Source organism: Cervus canadensis, chromosome 21 (assembly GCF_019320065.1).
Source record: "Cervus canadensis isolate Bull #8, Minnesota chromosome 21, ASM1932006v1, whole genome shotgun sequence".
Classification (NCBI taxonomy): Eukaryota; Metazoa; Chordata; class Mammalia; order Artiodactyla; family Cervidae; genus Cervus; species Cervus canadensis.
Genome location: NC_057406.1, coordinates 35,175,527 through 35,199,196, shown reverse-complemented (window position 1 = coordinate 35,199,196; position 23,670 = coordinate 35,175,527). Strand labels below are relative to the sequence as shown.

Genomic DNA, 23,670 nt, shown 5'->3' with positions numbered 1-23,670 from the left:
GCTTTTCTTTTCTATTTTTCATTATCTAGAGGAACGTAAGATGCTGAACATTCACTGTGCCATATGTTTTTAATTCGTCTTGACTATAGAATTCTTATCTAACAAGTCACAATTAATGAGACTATGGTAGAAGAGGGCTCTGTTTTAGTTTTATGTCTATTTCCTGAAAGTTGTTTTCTTTTATATTAGAATTTTAATTTTTTCTCCAATACTGTAAGCCCTTTTCAAGAGGGCTCTGTCTTAGTTTTATGTCTATTTCCTGAAAGTTGTTTTCTTTTATATTAGAATTTTAATTTTTTCTCCAATACTGTAAGCCCTTTTCAAGCTCCCTTTGAGGAGTTTTTGTTTAGTTGCTAAGTCATGTCCAACTCTTTTGCAACCCCATGTTCTCTGTCCATGGGATTTTCCAGACAAGAATAGTGGAATGGGTTGCCATTTCCTTCTCCCTGGGGTCTTCCTGACCCAGGGTCTGGACCAGTATCTCCTGCATTACAGGCGAATTCTTTACCACTGAGCCACCAGGGAAGCCCCCTTTGAGAAGTTGCTTTAGCTTAAATCATGTGCATACTTTGCAGCAGTTCCATTTATCCGAGGTCAAGAGCACAATGGCATTTTGAAAAAAATTTCTTCAACTTTTTGTTCAAATGGAAATAGATAAATGAATATACACAAGAAACTATATAATTCCAAATAAAAAGACATGATATTCAATTGAGATGAATTATTAAAGACTGCATATATTAGGTGTTAGAACTAAAAACTTTGCTTATTTAAAATTTTTCCGTAAACATAGGGTTGATCCAATATCATAGAGAGGATAAAGTTCACCTTTTACGGGTAAATTTATGGCCAAGAAGGATAGAAATGGTATTTTTATAGTTTTTTCTAAGTGTAGATTTAGATCACATAATGGAATACATATATGTACTACTTATGTGGAGATTGTGCTAATGGCTCTTAGTAAGCAAACAGAGTTATGTTTGCGTATTTTCACTATTTTTATTTGCAGCAGGTATGTATCAGCTTTGGGTCTTTCTCTTCATAAATGAGAAACAAGGTGATCCGCATGCAGATTACACTTGTGTCCTTTTCCTCATTAACTTCATTGTTCAGTTAGCAAAGTCAGCTTGGCCTATATGATAGCTTAATTTGAGTTACTAGGAAAAAAAAAGATTTTATCTTGAATTCATCTTTAACCATATTTCAGAAAGAAACCGCATTTTGAAGCCTTAGATATTTTTTAAAATCTTTCATTTAACTACTTACACCTTTAAATCTCATTTTTTTTTTTAAATCTCATTTTTAATTGATGTAACTTAACTGGGGGAAATACTGAAGGATTCATCAACTTAAAGTGTAGGGGACTTCCCTGGCAGTCTAGTGGTTAAGACTTCACCTTCCAGTGCAGGGGTTGTGGGTTGAATCCCTAGTTGGGGAGCTAAGATTGCACATGTCATGGCAAAAAAAAAAAAATCAGAAGCCATATTGTGACAAGTACAGCAAGGACTTTTAAAATGGTCCACATCAAAAAAAAATCTGAAAAATAGACTAAAACAATGTGTAAACATATAGATTATTTACAAATTCAGACCTATGGCGGGGGAAAAACCTAAATGATAGGGTATGACTTAATTGTATGAAGATATTCTTGACTATTCAAATGAAAATCTGTTTTGAAAAAAGGGTCACGTAAAATTTCATTTATGTTACCTTTTCAAAATATGACAGTTGGATAGGTCAAGGTATGTGTAAAATAGAAAATGAATGAATTTGAATTGAAATATTTATAATATTTTGCTAAGAGAGATGAGTGTATGTTTCTAAATAATCCATGAGGCTTTGTACATAATGGCCAATATGAGAACAGTGTTTGTAAGACAGAATGATATAGTATACTGGCAAATTTTAGAAGGTATAGGTAGGATGCTTTTAATTGTAAATTCCCTGGAACATTATAGAGATGCCATATGAAAAAAATGTTAAGGTTTTATTATATATCACTTACTTACTCTTAAATTTAATTACTTAAACAGGTATAATTTTAAGTACATTTAACTTAAACAGGTATAATTTTAAGTACATTTAATGTACTCATTTGCTATACAATTTCATGAATTTTTTCATATATATATATCTTGTCCCTTTTAATTTACATTTCATAACTGACCTGGACTATAAATTGCTGAATTTGTAAAATAAGTAGGTTTTGTTGTTGTTGTTGTTGTTTTCTTTTTTTGTCTAAGGACTCTAGCTTCTTTTGGAAGAGAATCGTTTATTAACACATATAAGTTGGATTTCTTAGTATATATAGTCTCTTGTACTTTCAAATTGATTCAGATTTTAGTAGGTCATTTATAAGATTTCTATTCCTCCAAGATAGTATGAAAAAATTGCTTAGGGAAACACCATATTGCCCATAGCATTCTGAAGCTGGATGTATTTTTAAGCTACTTTGTATTGGGCCTGCTGAGTGAAGTTCACTAGAGTACTGTTAAGTGTTGCTGGGGTTTTAGCTTTTCATTCTAGGCTGGGTCAGTTCAGATTGCTCTAAAGATGCAAGCTCTCAACTAGCTCTAGAACCTTACCTTTTTAAAGATATGCTGTTTGTATGGGATGCTTTATTATAAAAAGGGAATTTTAGGATTTGTGCAAATCTGTAGAAATTGAAAACAGAGCATCCTTCCAAATGCTGAGGATATTGTGCTTTGGTTGTAAGACTTTCTGTAACTGTGTGGTTCCCATTTTGGATAATAACTTGGCTGAATCAGAAACATTTAAGATTTCTTCTATAGGTAAACATGTTCGAGAGAATACCTTTTTAAAACCAAATTAGGAAGCACCGAAGACAACATGAACTGTTTTTATTTTCTATTAAAAAAAAATAGAAAATATTCTACAACCCAACTTGTTAAAATGTTTCATATATATTACCATGTAGGGAGTCTAAACTATTATCAATAAATTTATACTTTCTTTCTAACTCATGAATTTAGAATTTTATAAATTAATTCTCACTAATTATTGATCAAATTTATTTAAGATTTTGATTTGCTATGAGTTGATGTTTCATGTTAAAAACAATTGTGCTGAATTCTAATGAACTCTATGCCATTTTTGTCAAATATGTCATTGATACTGGTTCAACTTACTGTCTTGTTAGATTGTCTTCATAGAAAATATGAAGAATTTTCTACTTAGGAAATAGTGAAGGAAAATATGATTATATTTTAATGTATCATATATAAAGTCAATTTTCTGTTTAAAAGGGCTTTATAGCAATATTTAAAATTTCCTTGTAACATACCTCGAATGATTCATTGCTTTTATTTTGTGTTGACAATAAGATAAAACATTCTCTTTTAAAATGTTAATAAGCCAACTGAAAATAGGAGGTTACACTTGTGCTTGATTTAAAATAAATAGTCCTGATAATCTCAATTAAAACACATGCAGGGTATCCTTAATCTATGAAATAGATTTTTCATGTGCATCAACTCAATGTGTATCTTTAGAACAATGCCTCCAAGCTTTTGCTGGCCATCATGGAAAGCCGACATGACAGCGAGAATGCAGAAAGGATTCTTTTCAACATGAGACCCAGAGAGCTGGTAAGAAACCTTCTGAAAGTCGTGTCAATAATGTGTAACCTAAAAGGGACAGTGTATAGTATATATGTCAGGGGAAATGTCTACTGGCTTTCCCTGGTCTACCAAGACATGATGGTACATCATGACCTGCCATTACTGATACCTCAGAAGGCTTATGAAAGCAAAGGCCTGTGTGATTTGGGTCCTTATGACTTCATTGGTTTATCCACTCTAAATACTTTTCTTAACCAGCTTGTTACACTTAACTGAACTATCTGCAAATTATTTTTGCCCCCAAAAAAGTTTAGTTTGTGTATTAGTATATATGTGAGATAAATAAAAAATGTTTGTACCCCTCAAAAATTATATTTACACCTCTTTCTGAAAATAAAAACAAAATAAATATCTTTTGCAGTTGTCCTTAGTGAAACATGACACGGTGTTCAGCCTGGAGAAAATTGCATGGAGACCTGATGGGAAATCCCCAGAGATCATTAGTGTTGTCTTCCTGTTGGAGAGGTTATACTTTCCTCCTCACTGTGACATGGGAATTATGAAGAAATATCAGCATGCTTTTAACAGCATTGAGTTTCAAAAGCATTGAGAACATTCTCAAACTGTATAGCCAGTCCCCTAATAACTAAGTCCTAGTTGTTTGAGTACCCCTGTTGGTGCTATGGGCAACTCTCTGAAGACACTTTTAATGTGTAAGCAGGATAAGTTCATTGATGTGAAAGAGCATTTGCTAAATATTAGAACAAATTGTGGGCCCGGGTGGTTCAGGGAAGGGACAGGGGAGCGATGTGTAATGTTAACAGGAAACATGGAAGGTTAGGAGAAGAGCAGAGAGGCAGGGAGGGTAGGAAAATATGATGTATGAAGGACCTCTTTTGCTCTCCAATAGTAAGGAATAGAGTGGAAGAATGCAGATAAAGAGAAAGATAAGGTGCAATTTGATTTAACATATTTAATGACAGCATAGTATCTGCAAGGCAGTGGGCTAGGAAGAACAAGACACTTCCTCATCCTCATAGTTAAGTGAAGGTGATGAGTTATGTTTTCATTCAACAGCAACTCCGCACAATGGTGCTTTGAAAATATCATTTACTTTATCTACAACACTATTGTCCCATCATCCACTTCCTCCTTGTGGCCCACCCTCAACCTCCTGCCTGAATGAATGCTTACCCTGAATTAATGCTTAGTGCTTACTGAGTGCGTCACACTTATTCCTACTGCAGGCAGGACTGTTAGGCTGGCCCCTTGCTGACTTCCGCTGGATGATAAGCTCCGTGTGGGCAGAAACTCTGTCATATCCACCACTGGGTCCTCAGGCAGAGAATGGTGTCTGTCCAGCACCATGTGTCCTTGTTACTAGTGGACGCTTGATAAATAACAGGTGCTTATCAGGGTTCCAAAGTCTCCTAATTCATGGGAACTTTGGCCCTGTCAGCTTTCAAAAATCGAAGCCAAATTTTCCAAGGAAAACAGCGAATTTTGTAGGAAAAGAATTCCATAATCATTTAAATGAAGAAGGTTTCCAGTGTCATTTTCATTTAGAATTCTTGTATATTTTTCAAGTCTTAGGAGGCATTCCAGTTTTTAATTGTACCCCATAAACGAGGCAAATGCATGTTGTTTGTGGCATTTCAAGTCTTGATGTTCCTGTTGGTTTTTTGATAGGTGGATGTGATGAAGAATGCCTACAACCAAGGATTGGAATGCGATCACGGGGATGATGAGGGCGGAGATGATGGTGTTTCCCCAAAGGATGTTGGACACAATATCTATATCCTGGCCCATCAGGTATCACATTTTTTAATCTTTGTATTGTTTTGCTGATCTTACCAATCTCATCTTATGTCATGGCTTGCTGTCAATACTTTCAAGATCTGGTCCTTCCATTTATTCAGCACGTGTGTCCCTTGCTCTGAGTCAAGAGAAGAAAAAGCTCCCAGAATGCCTGCTGGTACCCCTAGGGCTGTGGTCAGAGCTGGTCCACAAGAAAACAGTACTTGGTACAAAAAACTGGGCCAGCAAGGAGGAGAGAATCCCACGTCAGAGCCTAAGGAATAGGTATCCATGGCAACAGATGGAAGTCTGGAAGCAGAGAGGACAGAGGCTCCTGAGAAGACAGGGAGTGTAAAGGAAAGGATGCATTCAGGTCAAAACAGACTTCTGGCCTCTTTGAATTGTAGACTGGGGTATTTCCTGCAGAACCTGTAAAGTGACAGCCTCTAACTGTTTTTTACCAGAATTCTAAAAGATATGAAGCTAAATTCACATTCTTTCAAAGGAAAACCATTTCTATTTTGTGTTAGTATGAAAACAGGTTCTTGGTTAGTGTTATTTGACATATTTAGTTCTTTTAACCTGAAGATCCACTTTAAACTTGTATCTTCTAATGCAGAGTTGTTTTAGAAGTTAAAAAATTGAGATGGACATATGTCCATTTGATTCTATCTATATCAGTTCAGTTCAGTTCTTGAGTCGTGTCTGACTGTTTGCAACCCCATGGACTGCAGCATGCCAGGCTTCCCTGTCCATCACCAGCCCCCAGAGCATGCTCAAACTCATGTCCATTGAGTTGGTGATGCCATCCAACCATCTCATTCTTTGTCATCCCCTTCTCCTCCTGCCTTCAATCTTTCCCAGCATCAGGGTCTTTTCCAAGGAGTCAGTTCTTCACATCGTATAGTGATTATCTATATATCTCTCACTTTTTTACAGAATAAAGTCTAAACTTTAGACTCTCTTGCTAGTCATTTTCCCCCATTGACAATCTCTACCTTTTCTTGCTTCCCTGTATATCTTATCAGGTAATTAAACAAACATTGGTAGATATAAGTAAGACTTTGAATAGATTAACTTTCTGTTTTTAAAATTTGTCCAGTTTTTTGAGATGTAATAGACATACAGCACTGTGTAAGTTTAAGGTATTAAAAATTTCCTCTTTAGACAATTCTTACCCATCTCTGTCCTCATATAGAACTACCTAATGTATGTAACCTTGAGTATAACTTTTACAAAAAATTCAGAAAGGAGTCAAATTCTAAAAGATATTAATACAAGAAGCTGTGATAATTTTGTAGTATAGTTGCACCATTGAGAAGATTTTTAGGTCTCTCACAGTATGTTCTCAGCCACATCCAACTCTTGCAACCCTATGGACTGTAATCCATCAGGCTTTTCTGTCAGTGGGATTTTTCAGGCAAGAATACTGTAGTGGGTTGCTGTTCCCTTCTCCAGGGGATCTTTCCAAGCCGGGGATCACATCTCCTGCACTTCTCCTGCATTGTTGATGGATTCTTTACCTGCTGAGCCGTCAAGGAACCTTCCCACAGTATAGCAAAATAGAGAAGAGAAAAGGTCAGGGCAAATGGGTTATAGCTAGGAAGATGAGAGAATTTTAAGTATTAAGGAACTGAAAGCTAAGATGAAGAGATAACACTGAAGAAAGTAGGACACAGAGATTTAAGATGCGGAAGAGGTATAGTTTTAGAGAGAAAGAAATTGGGTGACAGCAATTGAATCAAGCCAGAGAAGGACTGTCCAGAGATTGAATGAGAGTAGAGAGGGGGAAAAAATCACAAACTGAGAATAAAATCGTATTGGCTTCTACAACAAAGATAGAAATACAGTGACATAGCACGTGTACATGAGCAAGAAGTTATTTCAGAAGCTGCAGCATTGTGGAAGGAAAACCACTGAAAAAGAGAAGATCAGAGTGAGCAGTACTGAGTTTTAGAAGGAAGTCAGCGAGTCCAGCCACCCATCGTGTTCTTTTGACTGAAAGCTAGTCTCGCTCTGCCTGGAAAGGTTATTCCGCTGCCTGAGCAAGATCTAACCATGTGTCTTTCAAGTTGGAAGTGAACAACCCGACCAGCCAAGTCAGCCATGAGACAAATAAAAGAGCAGATGTTTGAGCCAGATTACCTCGAACCCATGGAGAAGACATTTAAAAATGTAATTTCATGTTACCAGTTATGAGTAACAATAAAAATCTTGTCAGGAAAGACCCATGTTAGGTCAGTTCAGTTTTAAACAGATTAAATACAAGAGTAGAGATTAGGTTTTGTTTTGTGGGTTTTGTTTTTTTTTTTGGCCATGCCACATGACATGTGGGATTTGGGATCTCACTTCCCTAACCCAGGAATCAAACCTGTGTCCCCTGCATTGGAGCTCAGAGTTCTAACCACTGGACTGCCAGGGAAATCCCAAGAATACAGATTTTTAAGACAAGTTAAGGTGAATGTTGAAAAGAGTGGAGAATAAGAATAAAGAATACAAAAGCTACTCTTAGATTGAAAGATAATGATTTAAATTATGAAAGAGGTTAAAAATGAAGGCAGCATAATGTCAGTGATTTTTGATGGATTGGAGTTTATGAAAGTGCTTAGAGAGAAACAGTTTCAACAATGATGGTGAAGTTGTGCAAGGAGTGGGGGATTCAGAACTACCTGTTAAAAAAAAAAGTAACGAAGAGCTAAAAACTACTTAACTGAAACGAAGAGATAATGGATGTGAAAATGGCCTGAGTGGATATCTAGAGGTTTCTGAATCTCCCCCAAACCGAAGTGTTAGGAGCTGTGATGGTACAATATATAGGCACATAAATAAGGCCAGACTTCAGGAAGAGGGAGAATGTCAGACTGAGTGAGGGAAGGAGATCTGGAATCCTTAAGGCCTTGTGATTAAACTGTAAGAGTGTAAACACGAAGCTGGAGTCTATAGGCGTCTCGGACGGGAGTGCAAGATGTACAGAGCAGTGTATGTAACCAGCAGGGAAGTTAAGCAGCGGTCTGCTTACTTTCTTACAATGACACTGGAAGTTGCTCCCTTGCCACTTTATTCATGTATGCCCTATGGGGTGGCTCCTCCCACTAGTTTTAATGAAAAGTTCAGTTTTCACTCAGAAGAGAGCCAACCCATGCTCTTTTGATCTTTCCTCAAGTGACTTCCTTGGCTGTCTCTAGGCCAGGATATTGTCCTGGTTTCTTAGGAGGCAGAGATGGTTGCTGAGTTCCTCCTTATGAATCTGTTGTCCAAACAGCCTCCACACTGAGGCACAAATGCCAAAGACAGTGGTTGTAAGCCTTGCTTTGCAAGTAGCCATGTAGCCGTGCTCCGAGAGTGTTCTGGGGTCCAGGCTTGGCTGTGTCCGTTGTGAGTGTGGAGTTGTCTGGCTCTGTGATGCTGATGACCCTGCAGATTGGTTTCTGCCTTTGCACAGTTCAGTAATTCCAAAACTGAGGTTCAGCTTCCTCCTCGTTTTACTATAATCATCTTTTGCACAGACAGTCTATTTTGGTGCCCTCAGACTTTCAATTTTTGTTGTTATTCTTTTCATGGTAGTTGGGTAGTTCTGCTTTTTCTACCATGACATCCTTTTTGGCCCTTCCTGTGGTTGGTGTTACGAGAAACAAATAATGCTTCTTGTAAGTGTCTTGTCTGATCTACATAGAACTATCAATACTTGAAAAAGGGAATTTCTTAAGTTCTAATACCATAGTGACATGCAGAGTAATTTCCTTAAAATTCAGCTATGTGTCCTTTTACATTTTCTGTCCTTCACATGCTCGTCTCATGCATCTCTGCCTCCTCTCTCTGCTTTAGCTTTGGTCTTTAATATTCTACTTTCTTCCTATTCCTTCTCTTTATTCCTGTCTTTCTATAAAACAGCCATTGTGTGAAATCTAGAACAATGTTAGGTACTTTAGATAAGTTTAACATATATGAAGTCCTGTTGTTTCTGTAGGGCTTCCCTGGTAGCTTAGATAGTAAGGAGTCCACCTGCAATGCAGGAGACCTGGGTTCGATTCCTGGGTTGGGAAGATCGCCTGGAGAAGGGAATGGCAAACCACACCAGTATTCTTGCCCCCCCAAAAAAATCCCATGGACAGAGGAGTCTGGAGGGCTACAGTCCATGGGGTCACACAGAGTCAGACATGACTAACACACACACATTGTTTCTTTGATTCCCTGTGGCAGTTCTGTTTTTGTGAGACTTTATTTTATGTTAATTTTATTTTCTTTCCCAGTTTTATTAAGATACAATTGACACATAATATTGTATAAGTTTAAGGTGTGAAGTATGTTGATTTGATACCTTAGTTAATACCCAGTTTAGTCACATGATTGTGATTTTTCTTTTGTGTCGAGAACATTTAAGATCAACACTTTGGGCAACTTTCAAGTTTATGATACAATATCACTAACTCTAATGACTGGGCTATACATTAGCTCCTCAGAATCTGTTAATCTTTTAACTGGGAGTTTGACTCCCATACCTCCCTTTTTCCTCCACCTCCCAAACCTTGGTAAACACCACTCTATCTCTGCTTCTCTGAGTTTGTCATTGCTAGATTCCACATATAAGTGATATCATGCAGCATTTGTCCTTTTCTGTCTTACTTATTTCATTGAACATAGTGCTCTCAGGGTTCATCCAGGTTGTTGCAAACAGAGAGATCTTCCTCATGGTTGAATAAGATTCCACTGTGTATCTATATTGGATCTTCTTTATCCATTCATTGATTGAAAGACAACCACATTGCTTCCATGTCTTGGCTATTGTGAATAATGCTGCAGTGAACATGTGAGACCGTTTATTTCAGTACCTGCTAGAATTGAGAAGCATATGGAGAAATGTGAAATGTTATGTGCCTTGCAGGATTCAGAGAAGTATTAGATAGCTTGCCTATGGAAAGCAAAAGTAACTCCTGGCTCTTAAGGCAAGAAAAATGGATCACTTTAATTGGATATATGAGATTATTTTTAAATATAGGCTTTAAATTTTTTCATCATCATTTCCCCATGTCATTAAATAGTCTTTGAAAACACAGTTTAAATGTCTGCATAATTGTTCACCATTTTATTGCACCATAATTTATTTAATCACTTTTATTGTTAGACATTTAGGCTTCTAATGTTTTCAATATTATAAATTATGCTATGATTAACATCCTCATGCATTAATGTTTGTCTGCTGCACTGACTATTTTCCTAGGATAAATTCCAAGAAGTTTAATTACTAGGTTTCATGGTAGTAACTATTTTATGGTTCTTGGTGCACATTATAAAATTGTTTTTCACCATGTGATGGCAATCATCTTACTGAATCCTAAAATTATTACCATTTAAATAAAGATTGACCAAGCTGAATAGTGTCAGGAACACAGTGACCACTCAATACATGTTTGTTGAATAAATTAATGAGGTAGATGAAAAGGAATTTCATCTTAATCCACATCTTTTGGATTCCTAATAAAATGAATTATCTTTTAATATGTTAGTTGGTCATTTCTGTTTATTATCTGAATTGCTTGAAAATGTGTCTGTCCATTCTTCAGTTGGGTTTCATTTTTTTCTTTGTGAATTTTAATTAAGGTCAACAAATCTTAGTCATAGTAGTTACATCTACTTCATCCTGGTTCATTTGCTTTCTAATGTTTTAATGATAATTTTTTCCACTACCTTGATATCTTTAAACCCTCACCTAGATTTTCTTCTGGTATCTAGGAAATTCAGTTTTTGCTCTTAATTGTTTGATTTTTCCATGTCATAATGCAAGAATAATATAAAGGTACATTCTTGTGCTAATTTATCTGTAAAGATATAGTCCAAGATTTAGTAGTAACAGCAGTCTGGGAGGGCAGGGTTTCTAGTAATTATGTGACCGTGATGTATGTAGGATATTAGAGACCAGGACCAAAACCCAAACGACCTTCAGGGCCAAGCAAAAGTGGGTGATGTGAGGGCAGGTGAGACTGGGACTATCTGGTGATCTGGTAAGCTGTTCCTTACCTCTGTCGACTTTCCAATTGGGATTGCAGGCACTAAATTTCCTATTCCTCCACTACTTCAAAATGTCTGAATTTTTAAATTTAAAACATTGTGAAATCTAATTTTAAAAAATTGACAACTCATTCAAAAATTTTAAAAACGTCAAGCATGCCAACCAAAATTTACCAGCAGGCAGAATGCAACTTGTGAAATGTAGTTTGCCACTTGTGAATTTCTTTAGTCGCTAAGTCGTGTCCAGCTCTTCGACCCCATGGACTGTAGCCTGCTAGGCTCCTCTGTCCATGGGATTTTCCATGTAAGAATACTGGAATGGGTTGCCACTTCCTTCTCCAGGGGATCTTCCTGGCCCAAGGATCAAACCCACATCTCCTGCATTAGCAGGTGGATTCTCTACCACTGAGCCACCAAGGAAGCCCTCTTGTGGACTAAGGGATCTAAATTTCTCATTCCGTTTTTATTCAATTATATGGTCTTTTTGAGTGTTTTACCAGATGTCAGTCACTGTACTAGATACTAGGAATACAGCAGTGAGGGAAAGCAGCAAGAAATCAGCTCTCAGGGGACCTAGATTCTGACTGGGAGCAGTGAGGAGTAGACAAACCAGAGAGAACAGATAGTCATACAAACTCTGCAGTGAATGAGAAGAGGGTGGGGTGAAAGACACTCAGGAGGTCGATTGCAGAATGACTGATCAGGAGAGTTTTCTCTAGGGAGGTGATATTGAAGCTAGATCTAGGTAAAAAAAAGCAGAAGTCAGCAATATGTAATGGGGCAGTGTGGGGGAGCATCCCAGAGATGTCTGGAAAGTGGCAATAAGCTTGGCATGTTTCCAGTGGTAGAAGACCTGTGTAGCTGGACCCTCACCCAGCTCCCAGCACTTAAACACTATACTGATTACAAACACTGCACCTGAGGCTTATTTATTATAAGATTATCATTCAGGAACATTTATTGATTAAGCACCTCTTTTTTTTTTTTTGGCTTTGCTGGATCTTCATTGCTGTATGGACTTTTCTTTAGTGGCAGTGGGCAGGGGCTCCTCTTGGTTGTGGTGCATAGACTTCTCATTGTGGCTTCTCTTGTTGCAGATCACCGGGTCTAGGTTGCATGGGCTGCAGTAGTTGTGGCACATGGGCTTAGTTGCCCTGCAGCATGTGGGATCTTCATGGACCAGAGATCAAACCTGTGTCCCCTGCATTGGCAGACAGATTCTTAACTACTGGACCACTATGGGCATCCCTTGGTCTTGCTTTTTCCCTCCTACTGAACATCTCTTATATCAGGCATCATTTTAGTTGCTAAGATAGAACATGAATAAGTGAAAGTGAAGTCACTCAGTCGTGTCCGACTCTTTGTGACCCTGTGGACTGTAACCCACCAGGCTCCTCCGTCCATGGGATTCTCCAGGCAGGAATACTGGAGTGGGTTGCCATTTCCTTCTCCAAAGTTGCCATCAAAAAGCTCACGGTTAAGTGTGTGTTGGAGCAGAGAGAGCTAAGTTGCTTCAGCTGTCTCCGACTCTGTGTGACCCTATGAATTGCAGACCACCAAGCTCCTCTGTCCATGGGACTCTGCAGGAAAGGATACTGGAGTGGGTTGCCATGCCCTCCTCCAGGGGATCTTCCCAACCCAGGGATTGAACCTGTGTCTCTTACGTCTGCCTACATTGGCAGGCAGGTTCTTTACCACTAGCACCACCTGGGGAGCCCTGGAGTGGAGAGAGGAAGACAGATAAATTATGATAATCTAACATACTTTTGTTAAAATGGAGATATGTACAAGACACACTTCTCTTAAGTCAGGAGAGAATTCATGGAAGTGACACTTGAACTGAATCTTGACAAATAGGGGAATTGGGGAGAACATTCCAGGCAGAGGCAACAACTTCTGCAAACATACACCATAGACATTTTAGAGAAAGGAACTCCTTTGGGGAATATTGGTAAGGATTTGGTATGGTATCTTCTTATGTCTTTATTTGAAATTAATTACAATAATTTTAATTGAGTCAACATGTTTCATAACTGTAATGACCCTGATTGTAAGCATTTAACAAACGTCGCGTGATTGAGTGAATGAATGACTGGGACATGATATACTCTAAAACTTTAATATTTTTAACGTAAGTATAATAATTAAAAAAGAAAGATATTTTCCTGTTCTCATTACCACAATCAAAATTGATGGTATTTCCTCCCCCTGGAGTATAAATCCTGTGCACAAACAATTATTGTTTCTGATCCTATGCTAAGTATTGTACCTAGCTATAGTAGATACTCAACAAGAGTTTAGGAGAATAATGTATTGCAAAAATTCATGCATGCTGATAGTGTTTTTATGTAATACAGGTACTCTAAGATTTACAGAATCCTGCAAAATTGACATTAGCATTCTCACAGTCAAGGATATCACTCAGCTGCTGTGGACTTTCTTTTTAATTTAGTAGTTTATTTTTTTCCAGTCATATCAGCAAACTCTACATAGACAGGACCCTATAATATCTTCCCTCATATCAGGAACTTTTCTTACTTTCATTCATGATACCATCTTTCCTCTGAACTAACAAAATATCTCTTCTTGTTTTTAAAATTCATTTATTATTACCTTAGTTCCTCTAAAGCTCAAATAGAAACCTAGTTACCCCATTTCCAGTCAACAGTGGTCTTTGTTTGAGTTCTGTTATGTCCACCCCTCCCAAAAATAAAAAAACTGCTATATTCTTTCTCACTAGCTTATGCTGTGTATAATTCTAGAATTGTTCTTTATTTCATGTATGTAGATCTTGGCTACATTATTAGTAGTAGATTCGCAAACTCTGGGCACCCATGAAGCCTCATTTAAAAACTTTTTTTCATGAAGAAAACTATATCAGGGAAAAATGCTTAGGTATTTAACCCCTCAAATAGGCTCCTGCATATCTTTCAACAAGCACCAAAGAATCTTTGGATTACTGCCTTTCATGTGACCTCTCAGAGTCATGGTTAGTGGGAGCAGTAAAAAAAAAAAAAATGTAGTCCAGGAAGTGGATTGTAATTGGACTTCTAATTGTTAGTTTGGTGTGAGGATCATCAGGCCAAGTTCAGTGGAAGCAATTATTTCTCTGCTTAACATTTCATGTTTGGTAGACTTATATTTATTTCTGTGTGACATTATTAGAGCATCAATCTGAATTCTAGGAATGTAGAAGGCCTTTGTTGTGTCTTCGGCCCCTCTTTAAAATTTACTATTATTATTCTGTACCTGTTTTTTGACTGTGCTGTTTTCATTGGGCTTCCTTGGTGGCTCAGATAGTAAAGTGTCTGCCTGCAATGCAGGAGACCTGGGTTCGACCCTGGGACAGGAAGATCTCCTGGAGAAGGGAATGGCAACCCACTTCAGTATCCTTGCCTAGAGAATTAGGTGGACAGAGGAATCTGACGGGCTACAGTCCATGGGGTGGCAAGCTTTTCTCCAGCTGCAGCAAGCAGGGGCCACTCTTTACTTGTGATGTGTGGCCTTCTTACTGCAGTGGCTTCTCTTATTTTGGAGCACGGGCTCTAGGGCACATGGACTTCAGTAGTTGTGGCTCCCGGACTCTCGAGCACAGGCTCAAATGTTGTGGCACATGGGCATAGCTGCTCCGCAGCACATGGGATCCCTGGATCAGGAATCAAACCTGCATCTCCTGCACTGTCGGTGGATTCTTTCCCTCTGAGCCGCCAGGGAAGCCCTCTTGGGCTCCTCTTTAGGTCTGCTCTGATTTCAACCATAGTCTTGAATTCAAAGTCCATTAGTAGAGCTATCGATACCAGGCAGGGCTGTTTCTGTGTATTTTTTCTCCATACAGGGTAATACATACATCCCCTAGCATATTTTAACCTTTGAGTTGTTTCCTTGTCCCCAAGCAAAGCTAGTATCTTTTTCTTCCCCTTTAAGGGTGAGAGGATGGTAGGAACTGCCATCCTGTTTCAAGATCTAGGGTGCTTTCTGTCATGCTGATGGAATTTGTTATTAATTTGTTATTAATGAGTTGCTATTGCTCATTAATCTGTTTTTTTCCCTTAAAATTCTAATCTCACAGCTTGAGCTATATTCATTTTAAGGGATATGCAAATACATAACTCTAAGTAGCTAAATTTTAATTTATACCAAAGTCATATGAAAAGTATTTATTGCTCAGATTGCTTAAAATGTTTTCCCTAGAGACCTAGGCTGCTTCACCTCTCTGCCACTTCTATTTTCTTATGCTAATAGGTAGTCATCAGCGTTGCTTCATTTTATTCATAGAAATAGAAGGATGGGCCTGTAATTGGATATATGACTTCCATCCTTAATATCTTTAAAGGATTTTAACTAACTTAACAATTACTTCATCTTTATTATTGCTTGAAGTGCAGAGAGTAGAAAACACAGCTGGGTTTTCAACCCACAGTGATATGTTGGCTAGAATATGGTACAAACTGCTTAACGTGTATTCACCCTGAACTCCATGTTCTTTCCATTAGCTGATTATGCCACTCAACTTCTCTGACTTCATCTTTCTCTTGGGCGGGGTGGGGAGCGGGGCTGAGTTTCCATGAGCTATGTTTGGAAAGCGGACTTCCAAAGAGTTATTGGACACTAACTACAGAGTAGTTGGACTGTAATGACTCTTTTACTGAGTTAGATTATGTTTTAAGTAATGTAACAAAGTAACTAACTGGACAGCAAGGAAATCAAACCAGCCAATCCTAAAGGAAATCAACCCTGAATATTCGTTGGAAGGACTGATGCTGAAGCTGAAGCTCCAATGCTTTGGCCACCTGATGCGAAGGGCTGACTCATTAGAAAAGACCCCAATGCTGGGAAAGATTGAGGGCAGGAGGAGAAGGGGATGACAGAGGATGAGATGGTTGCATGGCATCATCAACTCAATGGATATGAGTTTGAGCAAACTCTGGGAGATGGTAAAGGACAGGGGAACCAGGCATGCTGCAGTCCGTGGAGTCGCAGAGTTGGACATGACTTAGCATCTGAACAAGAACAACAAAACTAACCAGCTACTAGATATTTATGTATCTATTTTTACCTTACCTACTTATAAAAGGAATCTGATGTTGAATAAGAATTGCACTTGTGTAATTAGACTGTTAGAATAAAAGATCAAAAGGCTTGAGAAGGAAAAGAATCGAAATATGCTAAGTATCTTACCCAATATCCTTCTTGTTTATCAGTGGTAGCACTGAGCTTCTTGGTAATAACCAAGAGTGAAAAATAATGGGCAATACAAGTCATATCTATACTATTCATTTATGACCAACTTATTACTGTTATTTAATTCTAAAAGAAACATATACAAGGGCAGAAGACAGCATGGTAAACAATGTTTTCTACAGTGTTCTGCAGAATACCCCAGAAAAAAAATGAACATAGCTGTTTTTAGTCTTCAGGGATAAATAATGATCTATATTTTTGAGTTATAATCAAGAGCTGAATATAAATAAATGTGAAGCATGTACAACAGTCATTCTGAAAATATGTATGTAAGGTCACTTCATAGAGAGACTTTCATATTGTAGAAACTTTCCAATATGTGAATTTAGTTGAAAATAGCTTTTTTAAATATCAAGAAATTATTTTATCAAATAACAGAAAATACGCTTATCCTAATTGCCCAGCTACGTGAAAAACCTGCTGTTAGTCTTGGCAAATAGATATGTAGAAATGTAAGCAATTAAAGGAACTTTGCCTGAAAACTGAGCATAATTGCAAGTTTTCTTGTCTCAAAGAAATAGGAAAACCAGGATCAGCTATTTTCTCACTACAAAAAAGATATTTTTCTATGTTGCTATCATATGGCAGTTTGACATAAGGAAATACATTGTTGTTTGTTGTTCAGTTGCTGTGGTGGCTGATGCTTTGCAATGCCATGGACCATAGGCCTCGAGGCTCCTCTGTCCTCCACTTTATCCCTGCGTTTGCTCAGATTCATGCCTGTTGAGTTGGTGATGCTATCTAACCATCTCATCCTCTGTTACCCCCCTTTCCTTTTGCCTTCAATCTTTCCCAGCATCAGGGAAAAATATTATTAACTAATATTATTTTGAGCGTTAATTTTTCTATGTTTCGTGGCAACCAAGGCATAGAAAGAAATATGTAAGTTACATGGTAACATATAATGTAAAATAACACCGCACCCAGACCCAGCCCCCCACAAAAAAACAAACCCATATTGATGATTAGTGAAGTACAACACTTCATTGTACCGGAGGTGTATAGGAATTGATTGAGGGAAGCTTCACTAGTAGGATTAATTACTGGTCATATGATAGAAGTTTAGATTAATACAACTTTGCAATTTAAAAAGGCCTGTCAGATTCTAAATTTTAAAAAGTACTTAGCTGTATCCTGTTGCCATACAGCAAAGTAATAGAAGGCAATTGTATTTTCAGTAACAACTTTAACATGATGTGAGGACTGACGATTGTGTCCACAAATATTCCTACATACACAGCCAGCACCTGGACAGAGCCTGGAAGTGCTCCATCAACTTTAAGGTTCATCAGATTTATTTTCAGGACTTTAAATTCATTCTCAGTTCATTTTTAAGTCAGTGTAAATTTATTGATCACGTACTATCACCTGGTTATGTTCTCAGCAAACAGATGCAGATTCTATGCTCAATGAGCCTGATCCCTGAGATCACATTGCCAGTTCCTTTTGAGGCAGCTATTCTAGAGACACCAACTGTACCACAGATGGAGAAATCTGAGGGCATGGCAGTGAGATATAGTCTCTGCTTTCATGGAATTTACCCTTTATTACTGGGAGACATAAAGACAATCAAGGGCTTCCCTGGTGGCAGCAAAGAATACACCTGCCAGTGCAGGAGCTGCAGGTTCGATCCCTGGGTTGGGAAGATCCGCCAGAGAATGAACTGGCAATCCACAACAGTATTCCTGCCTGGGAGATCCCACAGACAGAGGATCCTGGTGGGCTACAGTCCATGGCGTCACAAAAGAGTCAGACACGACTGAGTGACGAAACAACAACCACATAAAGACAATCACAGCATAGCAACCCTGTGGACAGTGTGTTCCTGGGATGCTCTGGGATCTCAGGTTAGGAGTGTGCACAGGAAAGTGAGTGTGTGGCTGAGACAGAGAGGGAGAGAGAGTCAGAGAAACAGAGACATCACTTTCCCCCTACTCGATCATTTGCTCAGCATTCAAGCAGGCAAATCAACTTCTCTAAAAAAAACCCCTAGCCCACTGACCCGTAGCTCTGCTCCCTTTTTTAGCCAAACGATCAAAAGTTGTATACAGTTGCTACCTCCGTTTCTTCTTTCTATTCTCTCTGAAATCCTTCCCTGCCAGGCTTTCCTCCTGACCATGCCACCAGGACAGCTCCTAACGAGGTCACCAGTGACTGTCACCTGAATAATTGAATGGCTCATCCTCAGTCTCCATCGTATTTCTCCTGTCACTAACATTTCACACAGTGGGATGCTCTCTTCTTGAAATGCTTAGCTTTCTTGCTGCACAGTTTTCTACTCTTTCTGCCTTCTTCCCAGCGCTGGTTCCTATTCCTCTCCCGTTTCTATCAGAAGGAGAGTTCCAGGACCCATTCCACGGCTCTGATCTTCTCAACGGACACTCAGATGATCTCATTCTGTCATGTGACTTTCAACACCAGATGTACCATAATCAACTCCCAGTTTATATCTTCAACCTGAGTCTCTCCTCTGAACACAGATTTGTACATCCAGCTGCTTAAGATCTTCATTTGAATGTCTTTTTAGGCCTCTTGTTCGTGTGTACTAAGTCACTCAGTTGTCTCCAACTCTTAGCCACCCCATGGACTGTAGTCCACCAGGCTCCTCTGTCCATGTAATTTTCCACCAAGAATACTGGAGTGAGTTGCCATTTCCTTCTCCAGGGGAATCTTGCTGACCCAGATATCAAAACCTCATCTTCTTACATCTCCTGCATTGACAGGTGGGTTCTTTACCACTGTGCCACCCAGGAAGTCTGCATTTGAATGTCTTTTTAGGCATCTCACACTTTACATTATTTGTAATTAAACTCTTGATTCTGCCACAGTCTTTTAAACTTAGATACAAGACCCAGACCCTAAAAACATGAGTTTTATTTTATTCATGAATGTGTTGCCCAGTGCATAGGACTGTGCTTAATACAGGAAATACTTTGATTGAGTGATTAAATGAGCGACTGTTACAGTCAACAAGTTCCATAGATGACTAGAAAGGGAAGAGGTTAGCATTGGTGTTACTGTAGAGGGCTTTGTGGAGGGGCTAACATTTTATTTTACTTTTAAAAATATTTATTTATTTAGCTGTATCAGGTCTTAGTTGCTGCATGTGGGATCTTCAACTGTGTCATGGAAACTCTTAGATGTGGCATGTGGGATCTAGTTCTCTGACCAGGGATTGAACCCAAGGCCCCTCCATCAGGAGCTCAGAGTCTGAGCCAGTGGATCATCAGGGATTCCCAAGGGAGCTAACATATTCAAGAAACCCTGCGTATTGATAAGATTTGTTTTGTTCAATCGCTAGGTTATGCCCGACTCTTTGAGACTCCATAGACTGCAGCACACCAGTCTTCCCTGTCCTTCACCATCTCTCGGAGTTGGTCAAACTCATGTCCATTGAGTTGATGATGCCATCCAACCATCTCTTCCTCTTTTTCCCCCTTCTCCTCCTGCCTTCAATCTTTCCCAGCATCAGGATCTTTTCTATTGAATTCGCTTTTCGCATCAGATGGCCAAAGTACTGGCACTTCAGCTTCAGCATCAGTCCTTTCAATGAGTATTCAGGGCTAATTTCCTTTAGGATTGACTGGTTTGATCTTGTTTTCCAAGGGACTTTCAAGAGTGTTCTCCAGAACCACAGTTCAAAAGCATCAATTCTTTGGTGCTCAGCCTCCTTTGTGGTTCAACTCACATCCATACATGACTACTAGAAAAACCATAGCTTTGACTATATGCACCTTTATAGGCAAAGGGATATCTCTGCGTTTTAATACTCTGTCTAGATTTGTCATAGCTTTTCTTCCAACAAGCAAGTGTCTTTTAATTTCATGGCTGCAGTCACTGTCCCCAGTGATTTTGGAGCCCAAGAAAATAAAGTCTGTCACTATTTCCATTTCTTCCCCATCTGTTTTTCCAAGTGATGGGACAGGATGCCATGATCTTAGTTTTTTGAATGTTGAGTTTTAAGCCAGCTTTTCACCCTCATCTTTCACCTTCATCAAGAGGCTCTGATAAGATTTAGATAAGCAGAGATAAGAGAAAAAGGCATTTCCATCGCAGGGAAGAAATGAGCAGAGGAACCGGAAGTAGTCATCATGATATGTGTATGGAAGTGAGGTGCTCCGGGACATCAGGAGGTGGAGCAGCATTGTACAGATGTAGGGGTAGCGGTGGAGGGACATACCTTAGGAGGGTTTTAAGTGCCAAAAAAGAATTCATTTGATATATTTATTGAAATATAGTGTAAGTTTCTACTAAATTCTTCCTTAGGATACTTAGTTATTATTTATGTTGCCATAAAATTAATGAGACATTAAAGGATTTTGTTGAATGCTAAATGCACTAACACAGAGATGAATGTGTCGGCTTTAAAGGTATCCACCAACTCAAAAGCATTATTACAAGTCTCCAAAAGATATTTTAATGACTGTACTTTTTAATGACATGTGCTAATTTATACCCTGACAGTATTAAGCAAGTATTTAAAGACAGATCAACACTGAAATGTTGTGAAGTAATTAGCCTCCAACTAATAAAAAAAATAATAATAATAAAAAATAAATAAGACAGATCAATTAGATACAAACCCATGAGAAAATGTAATTGGTAAACAGGTAAGCCAGTATAAAAACACTAATGTCATTGCACAAGGAGTATCCTGGATGTATGTGTTGGTGTGTGCATGCTTTCATGTATCTGCCTATGTTTACTGGTTAACTTGTTTTTCCAGCTCAAACATAAATGAAGAAAGGTTAACATATAGCTGACACTTTATTCCAAGGACACATTGTAGAAGTATGAGATGGGATGGGCTGTCAGGACAAAAGGATCTACTTTCCTCTTTTAATCAATAGATTCAGTGGTAGAATATTAAGGTGGTATGTGAGAATAGTTCTTTTCTGACTTAGTAGTTGAGAGACTTCTGTAGGTATGTTGAATCTTACTAGTAACGTGATGAGCTGGCCCAGCCTTTGTGTTTTGTGGCTGTTGGCGCATTTGGAGTTTTAGAATTACTTACAGAGGCACAGAAAAGTGAAAGACCACAGTGACAAAATAATGCTAGAAGATAAACTGTTGAACTAAAATGTCAAGTTTCAGAAAGGAAAGTAGTTACCCTCAGCCAGACCGAAAAAGTCCCCTTTCTACATCACAACCAAGTAGTTGTTTGAAATTATAAGAAGGGGAAAGTTCTGGAAAGTCCCATGTTGGGATTTATGTAATCAATGAAGTAATATCAACTCTAGAGGTATAAAGCTGTTTGGTTCAAATGATACCTTTTCAGCTGGTAAAGAATCCTCCTGCAATGCAGGAGACCTGGGTTCAATCCCTGGGTTAGGAAGATCTCTTGGAGAAGGGAATGGCTACCCATTCCAGTATTCTGGCCTGGAAAATTCCATGGACTGTATAGTCCATGGAATCTCAAAGAGTCAGACACAACTGAGCGACTCTCACTTAACTATGCATCTCTCTCTCTCTTTCATTTTGTCTGCTCTATGAGACCTGCAAAGTATTTGCAAGTTTTTTGTTTTGTTTTTTTACTTTTATAGGTACCTTTTGGCAAAGGGCCACCTAATAAATAGTTTAGGCTAGTTTTCAGTTATACAGTTTCTGCTGGAGACATTAACTTGCCAGTCTAATGCCAAACCAGTCTGTGTTAAAATGAGACTTCATTGATGAAAACAGATGTTAGGCCAGATTTGACCCACAAACCAGAGTTTGCCAAACTCTGCTTTAGAGGATCTGTAGAATCTTCATAGTCTGAAGTTTCTCACGTTTGAAAAACCTCTATGAGTCAGAAGTGATAGGTCATTTATTTTTCATCTCTATATTTATAACATTTAATTCACTTTGTTTATGAGTGTAACACACAGACACACACATGCCACAGAGAGACATACACTTATCACTTGAATAAAAGTGAAGTCACTCTGCATTGCTGAGATCCTGATTCCAGCCTTCTATGAACAGTGGAAGCCTGATGCTAACTAACCCATTGACTTGGCAGTGTATGCTGAATCATTGGATTCAGAGTGTGGAAGAGGGGTGTGGATGAACCAGGTAGAACACAAGCAGAAGAGGGGAGTGTGGGGGCACAGTACTTGGAATGACACAGACCTGGGGATAGAGGTGAGAGGGCAAACTAAAGAAACTGCTGGCTGGGGGGGAAGGTAATATTTCCCTCTCCAAACTGGGGAAGCATCGTGTGTGGTACTGATGAACCTATCTGCAGGGTAGGAATAGAGACAGAGACAGGGAAAATGGCCTGTGGACACGCAGAGGGGAAGGGCAGGGTGGGACAAACGGAGAGAGTAGCGTTGACATATTTAACACAGATAGCTAGTGGGAAGTTATAGCATAGGGAGATTAAGCTCGGTGCCTGTGATGATCTAGAGGTGTGGATGGGACTGGGTGGGAGGGAGGTCTAAGAGGGAGGGGATATACACATACATAGAGCAGCTTCATTTTGTTGTACAACAGAAACGAACAGAACACTGTGAAGCCATTATATTCTAATTAAATTTAAAAAGCTGAGGTCAGAGCGTCGGTTATCACACTGTAGTGTGCATCAGCTCCTGTCCCCGGAGACTTTGACTGACTAACTCTGGGGTGGAGCCCGCAACTGCCTCTTACCATCCATCCTGGGTATTTTTATTCAAGTTGTCCGCAGGCTAGACATTCTCCCTTGCCAGCTTCCTTCCCTAATTGTCCCAGAGCCTGGTCACCTGACCCAGATCCAGCCTCTTCTAATCTGTTTCCTGTCCCTCTCCTTTTGAAATTTCTACCTTCCTGCCATCAAACAAATCTGATTATCATCTAATTTTCTTTTACATGAAATTAAAAGAATTAACCTGGGTGATTTATCCACAGAAAGAATCTTTTTAAAAAAAATTTACATCAAAACAAACAAAAACTATAACTTTCGCCTCCTGGGCATGGATTCTTAGATCCCTCCATGGCTGTGTGAGAATCCTAAGCTTCACCCTGCTTTGCTTGTAAAATTCGTAAGGAGCAAACCAGAAGAGAAGGCCAGACAGCTGGGACACAAAAT

At 38.8% G+C, this 23,670-nt stretch overlaps 1 protein-coding gene across 3 annotated transcripts in view; it reads left to right on the top strand.

Annotated features, from left to right (window-relative positions):
- The window catches only part of ITPR2 (inositol 1,4,5-trisphosphate receptor type 2), a 559,320-nt gene that overhangs the window by 387,815 nt on the left and 147,835 nt on the right, over positions 1–23,670 (top strand). For all 3 annotated transcript variants that reach the window (XM_043440936.1, XM_043440938.1, XM_043440939.1), the window contains 2 exons: positions 3,513–3,608; positions 5,271–5,393. In XM_043440936.1, the coding sequence (XP_043296871.1) occupies positions 3,513–3,608; positions 5,271–5,393 (219 nt within the window). The remainder of the gene's footprint in view (positions 1–3,512; positions 3,609–5,270; positions 5,394–23,670) is intronic.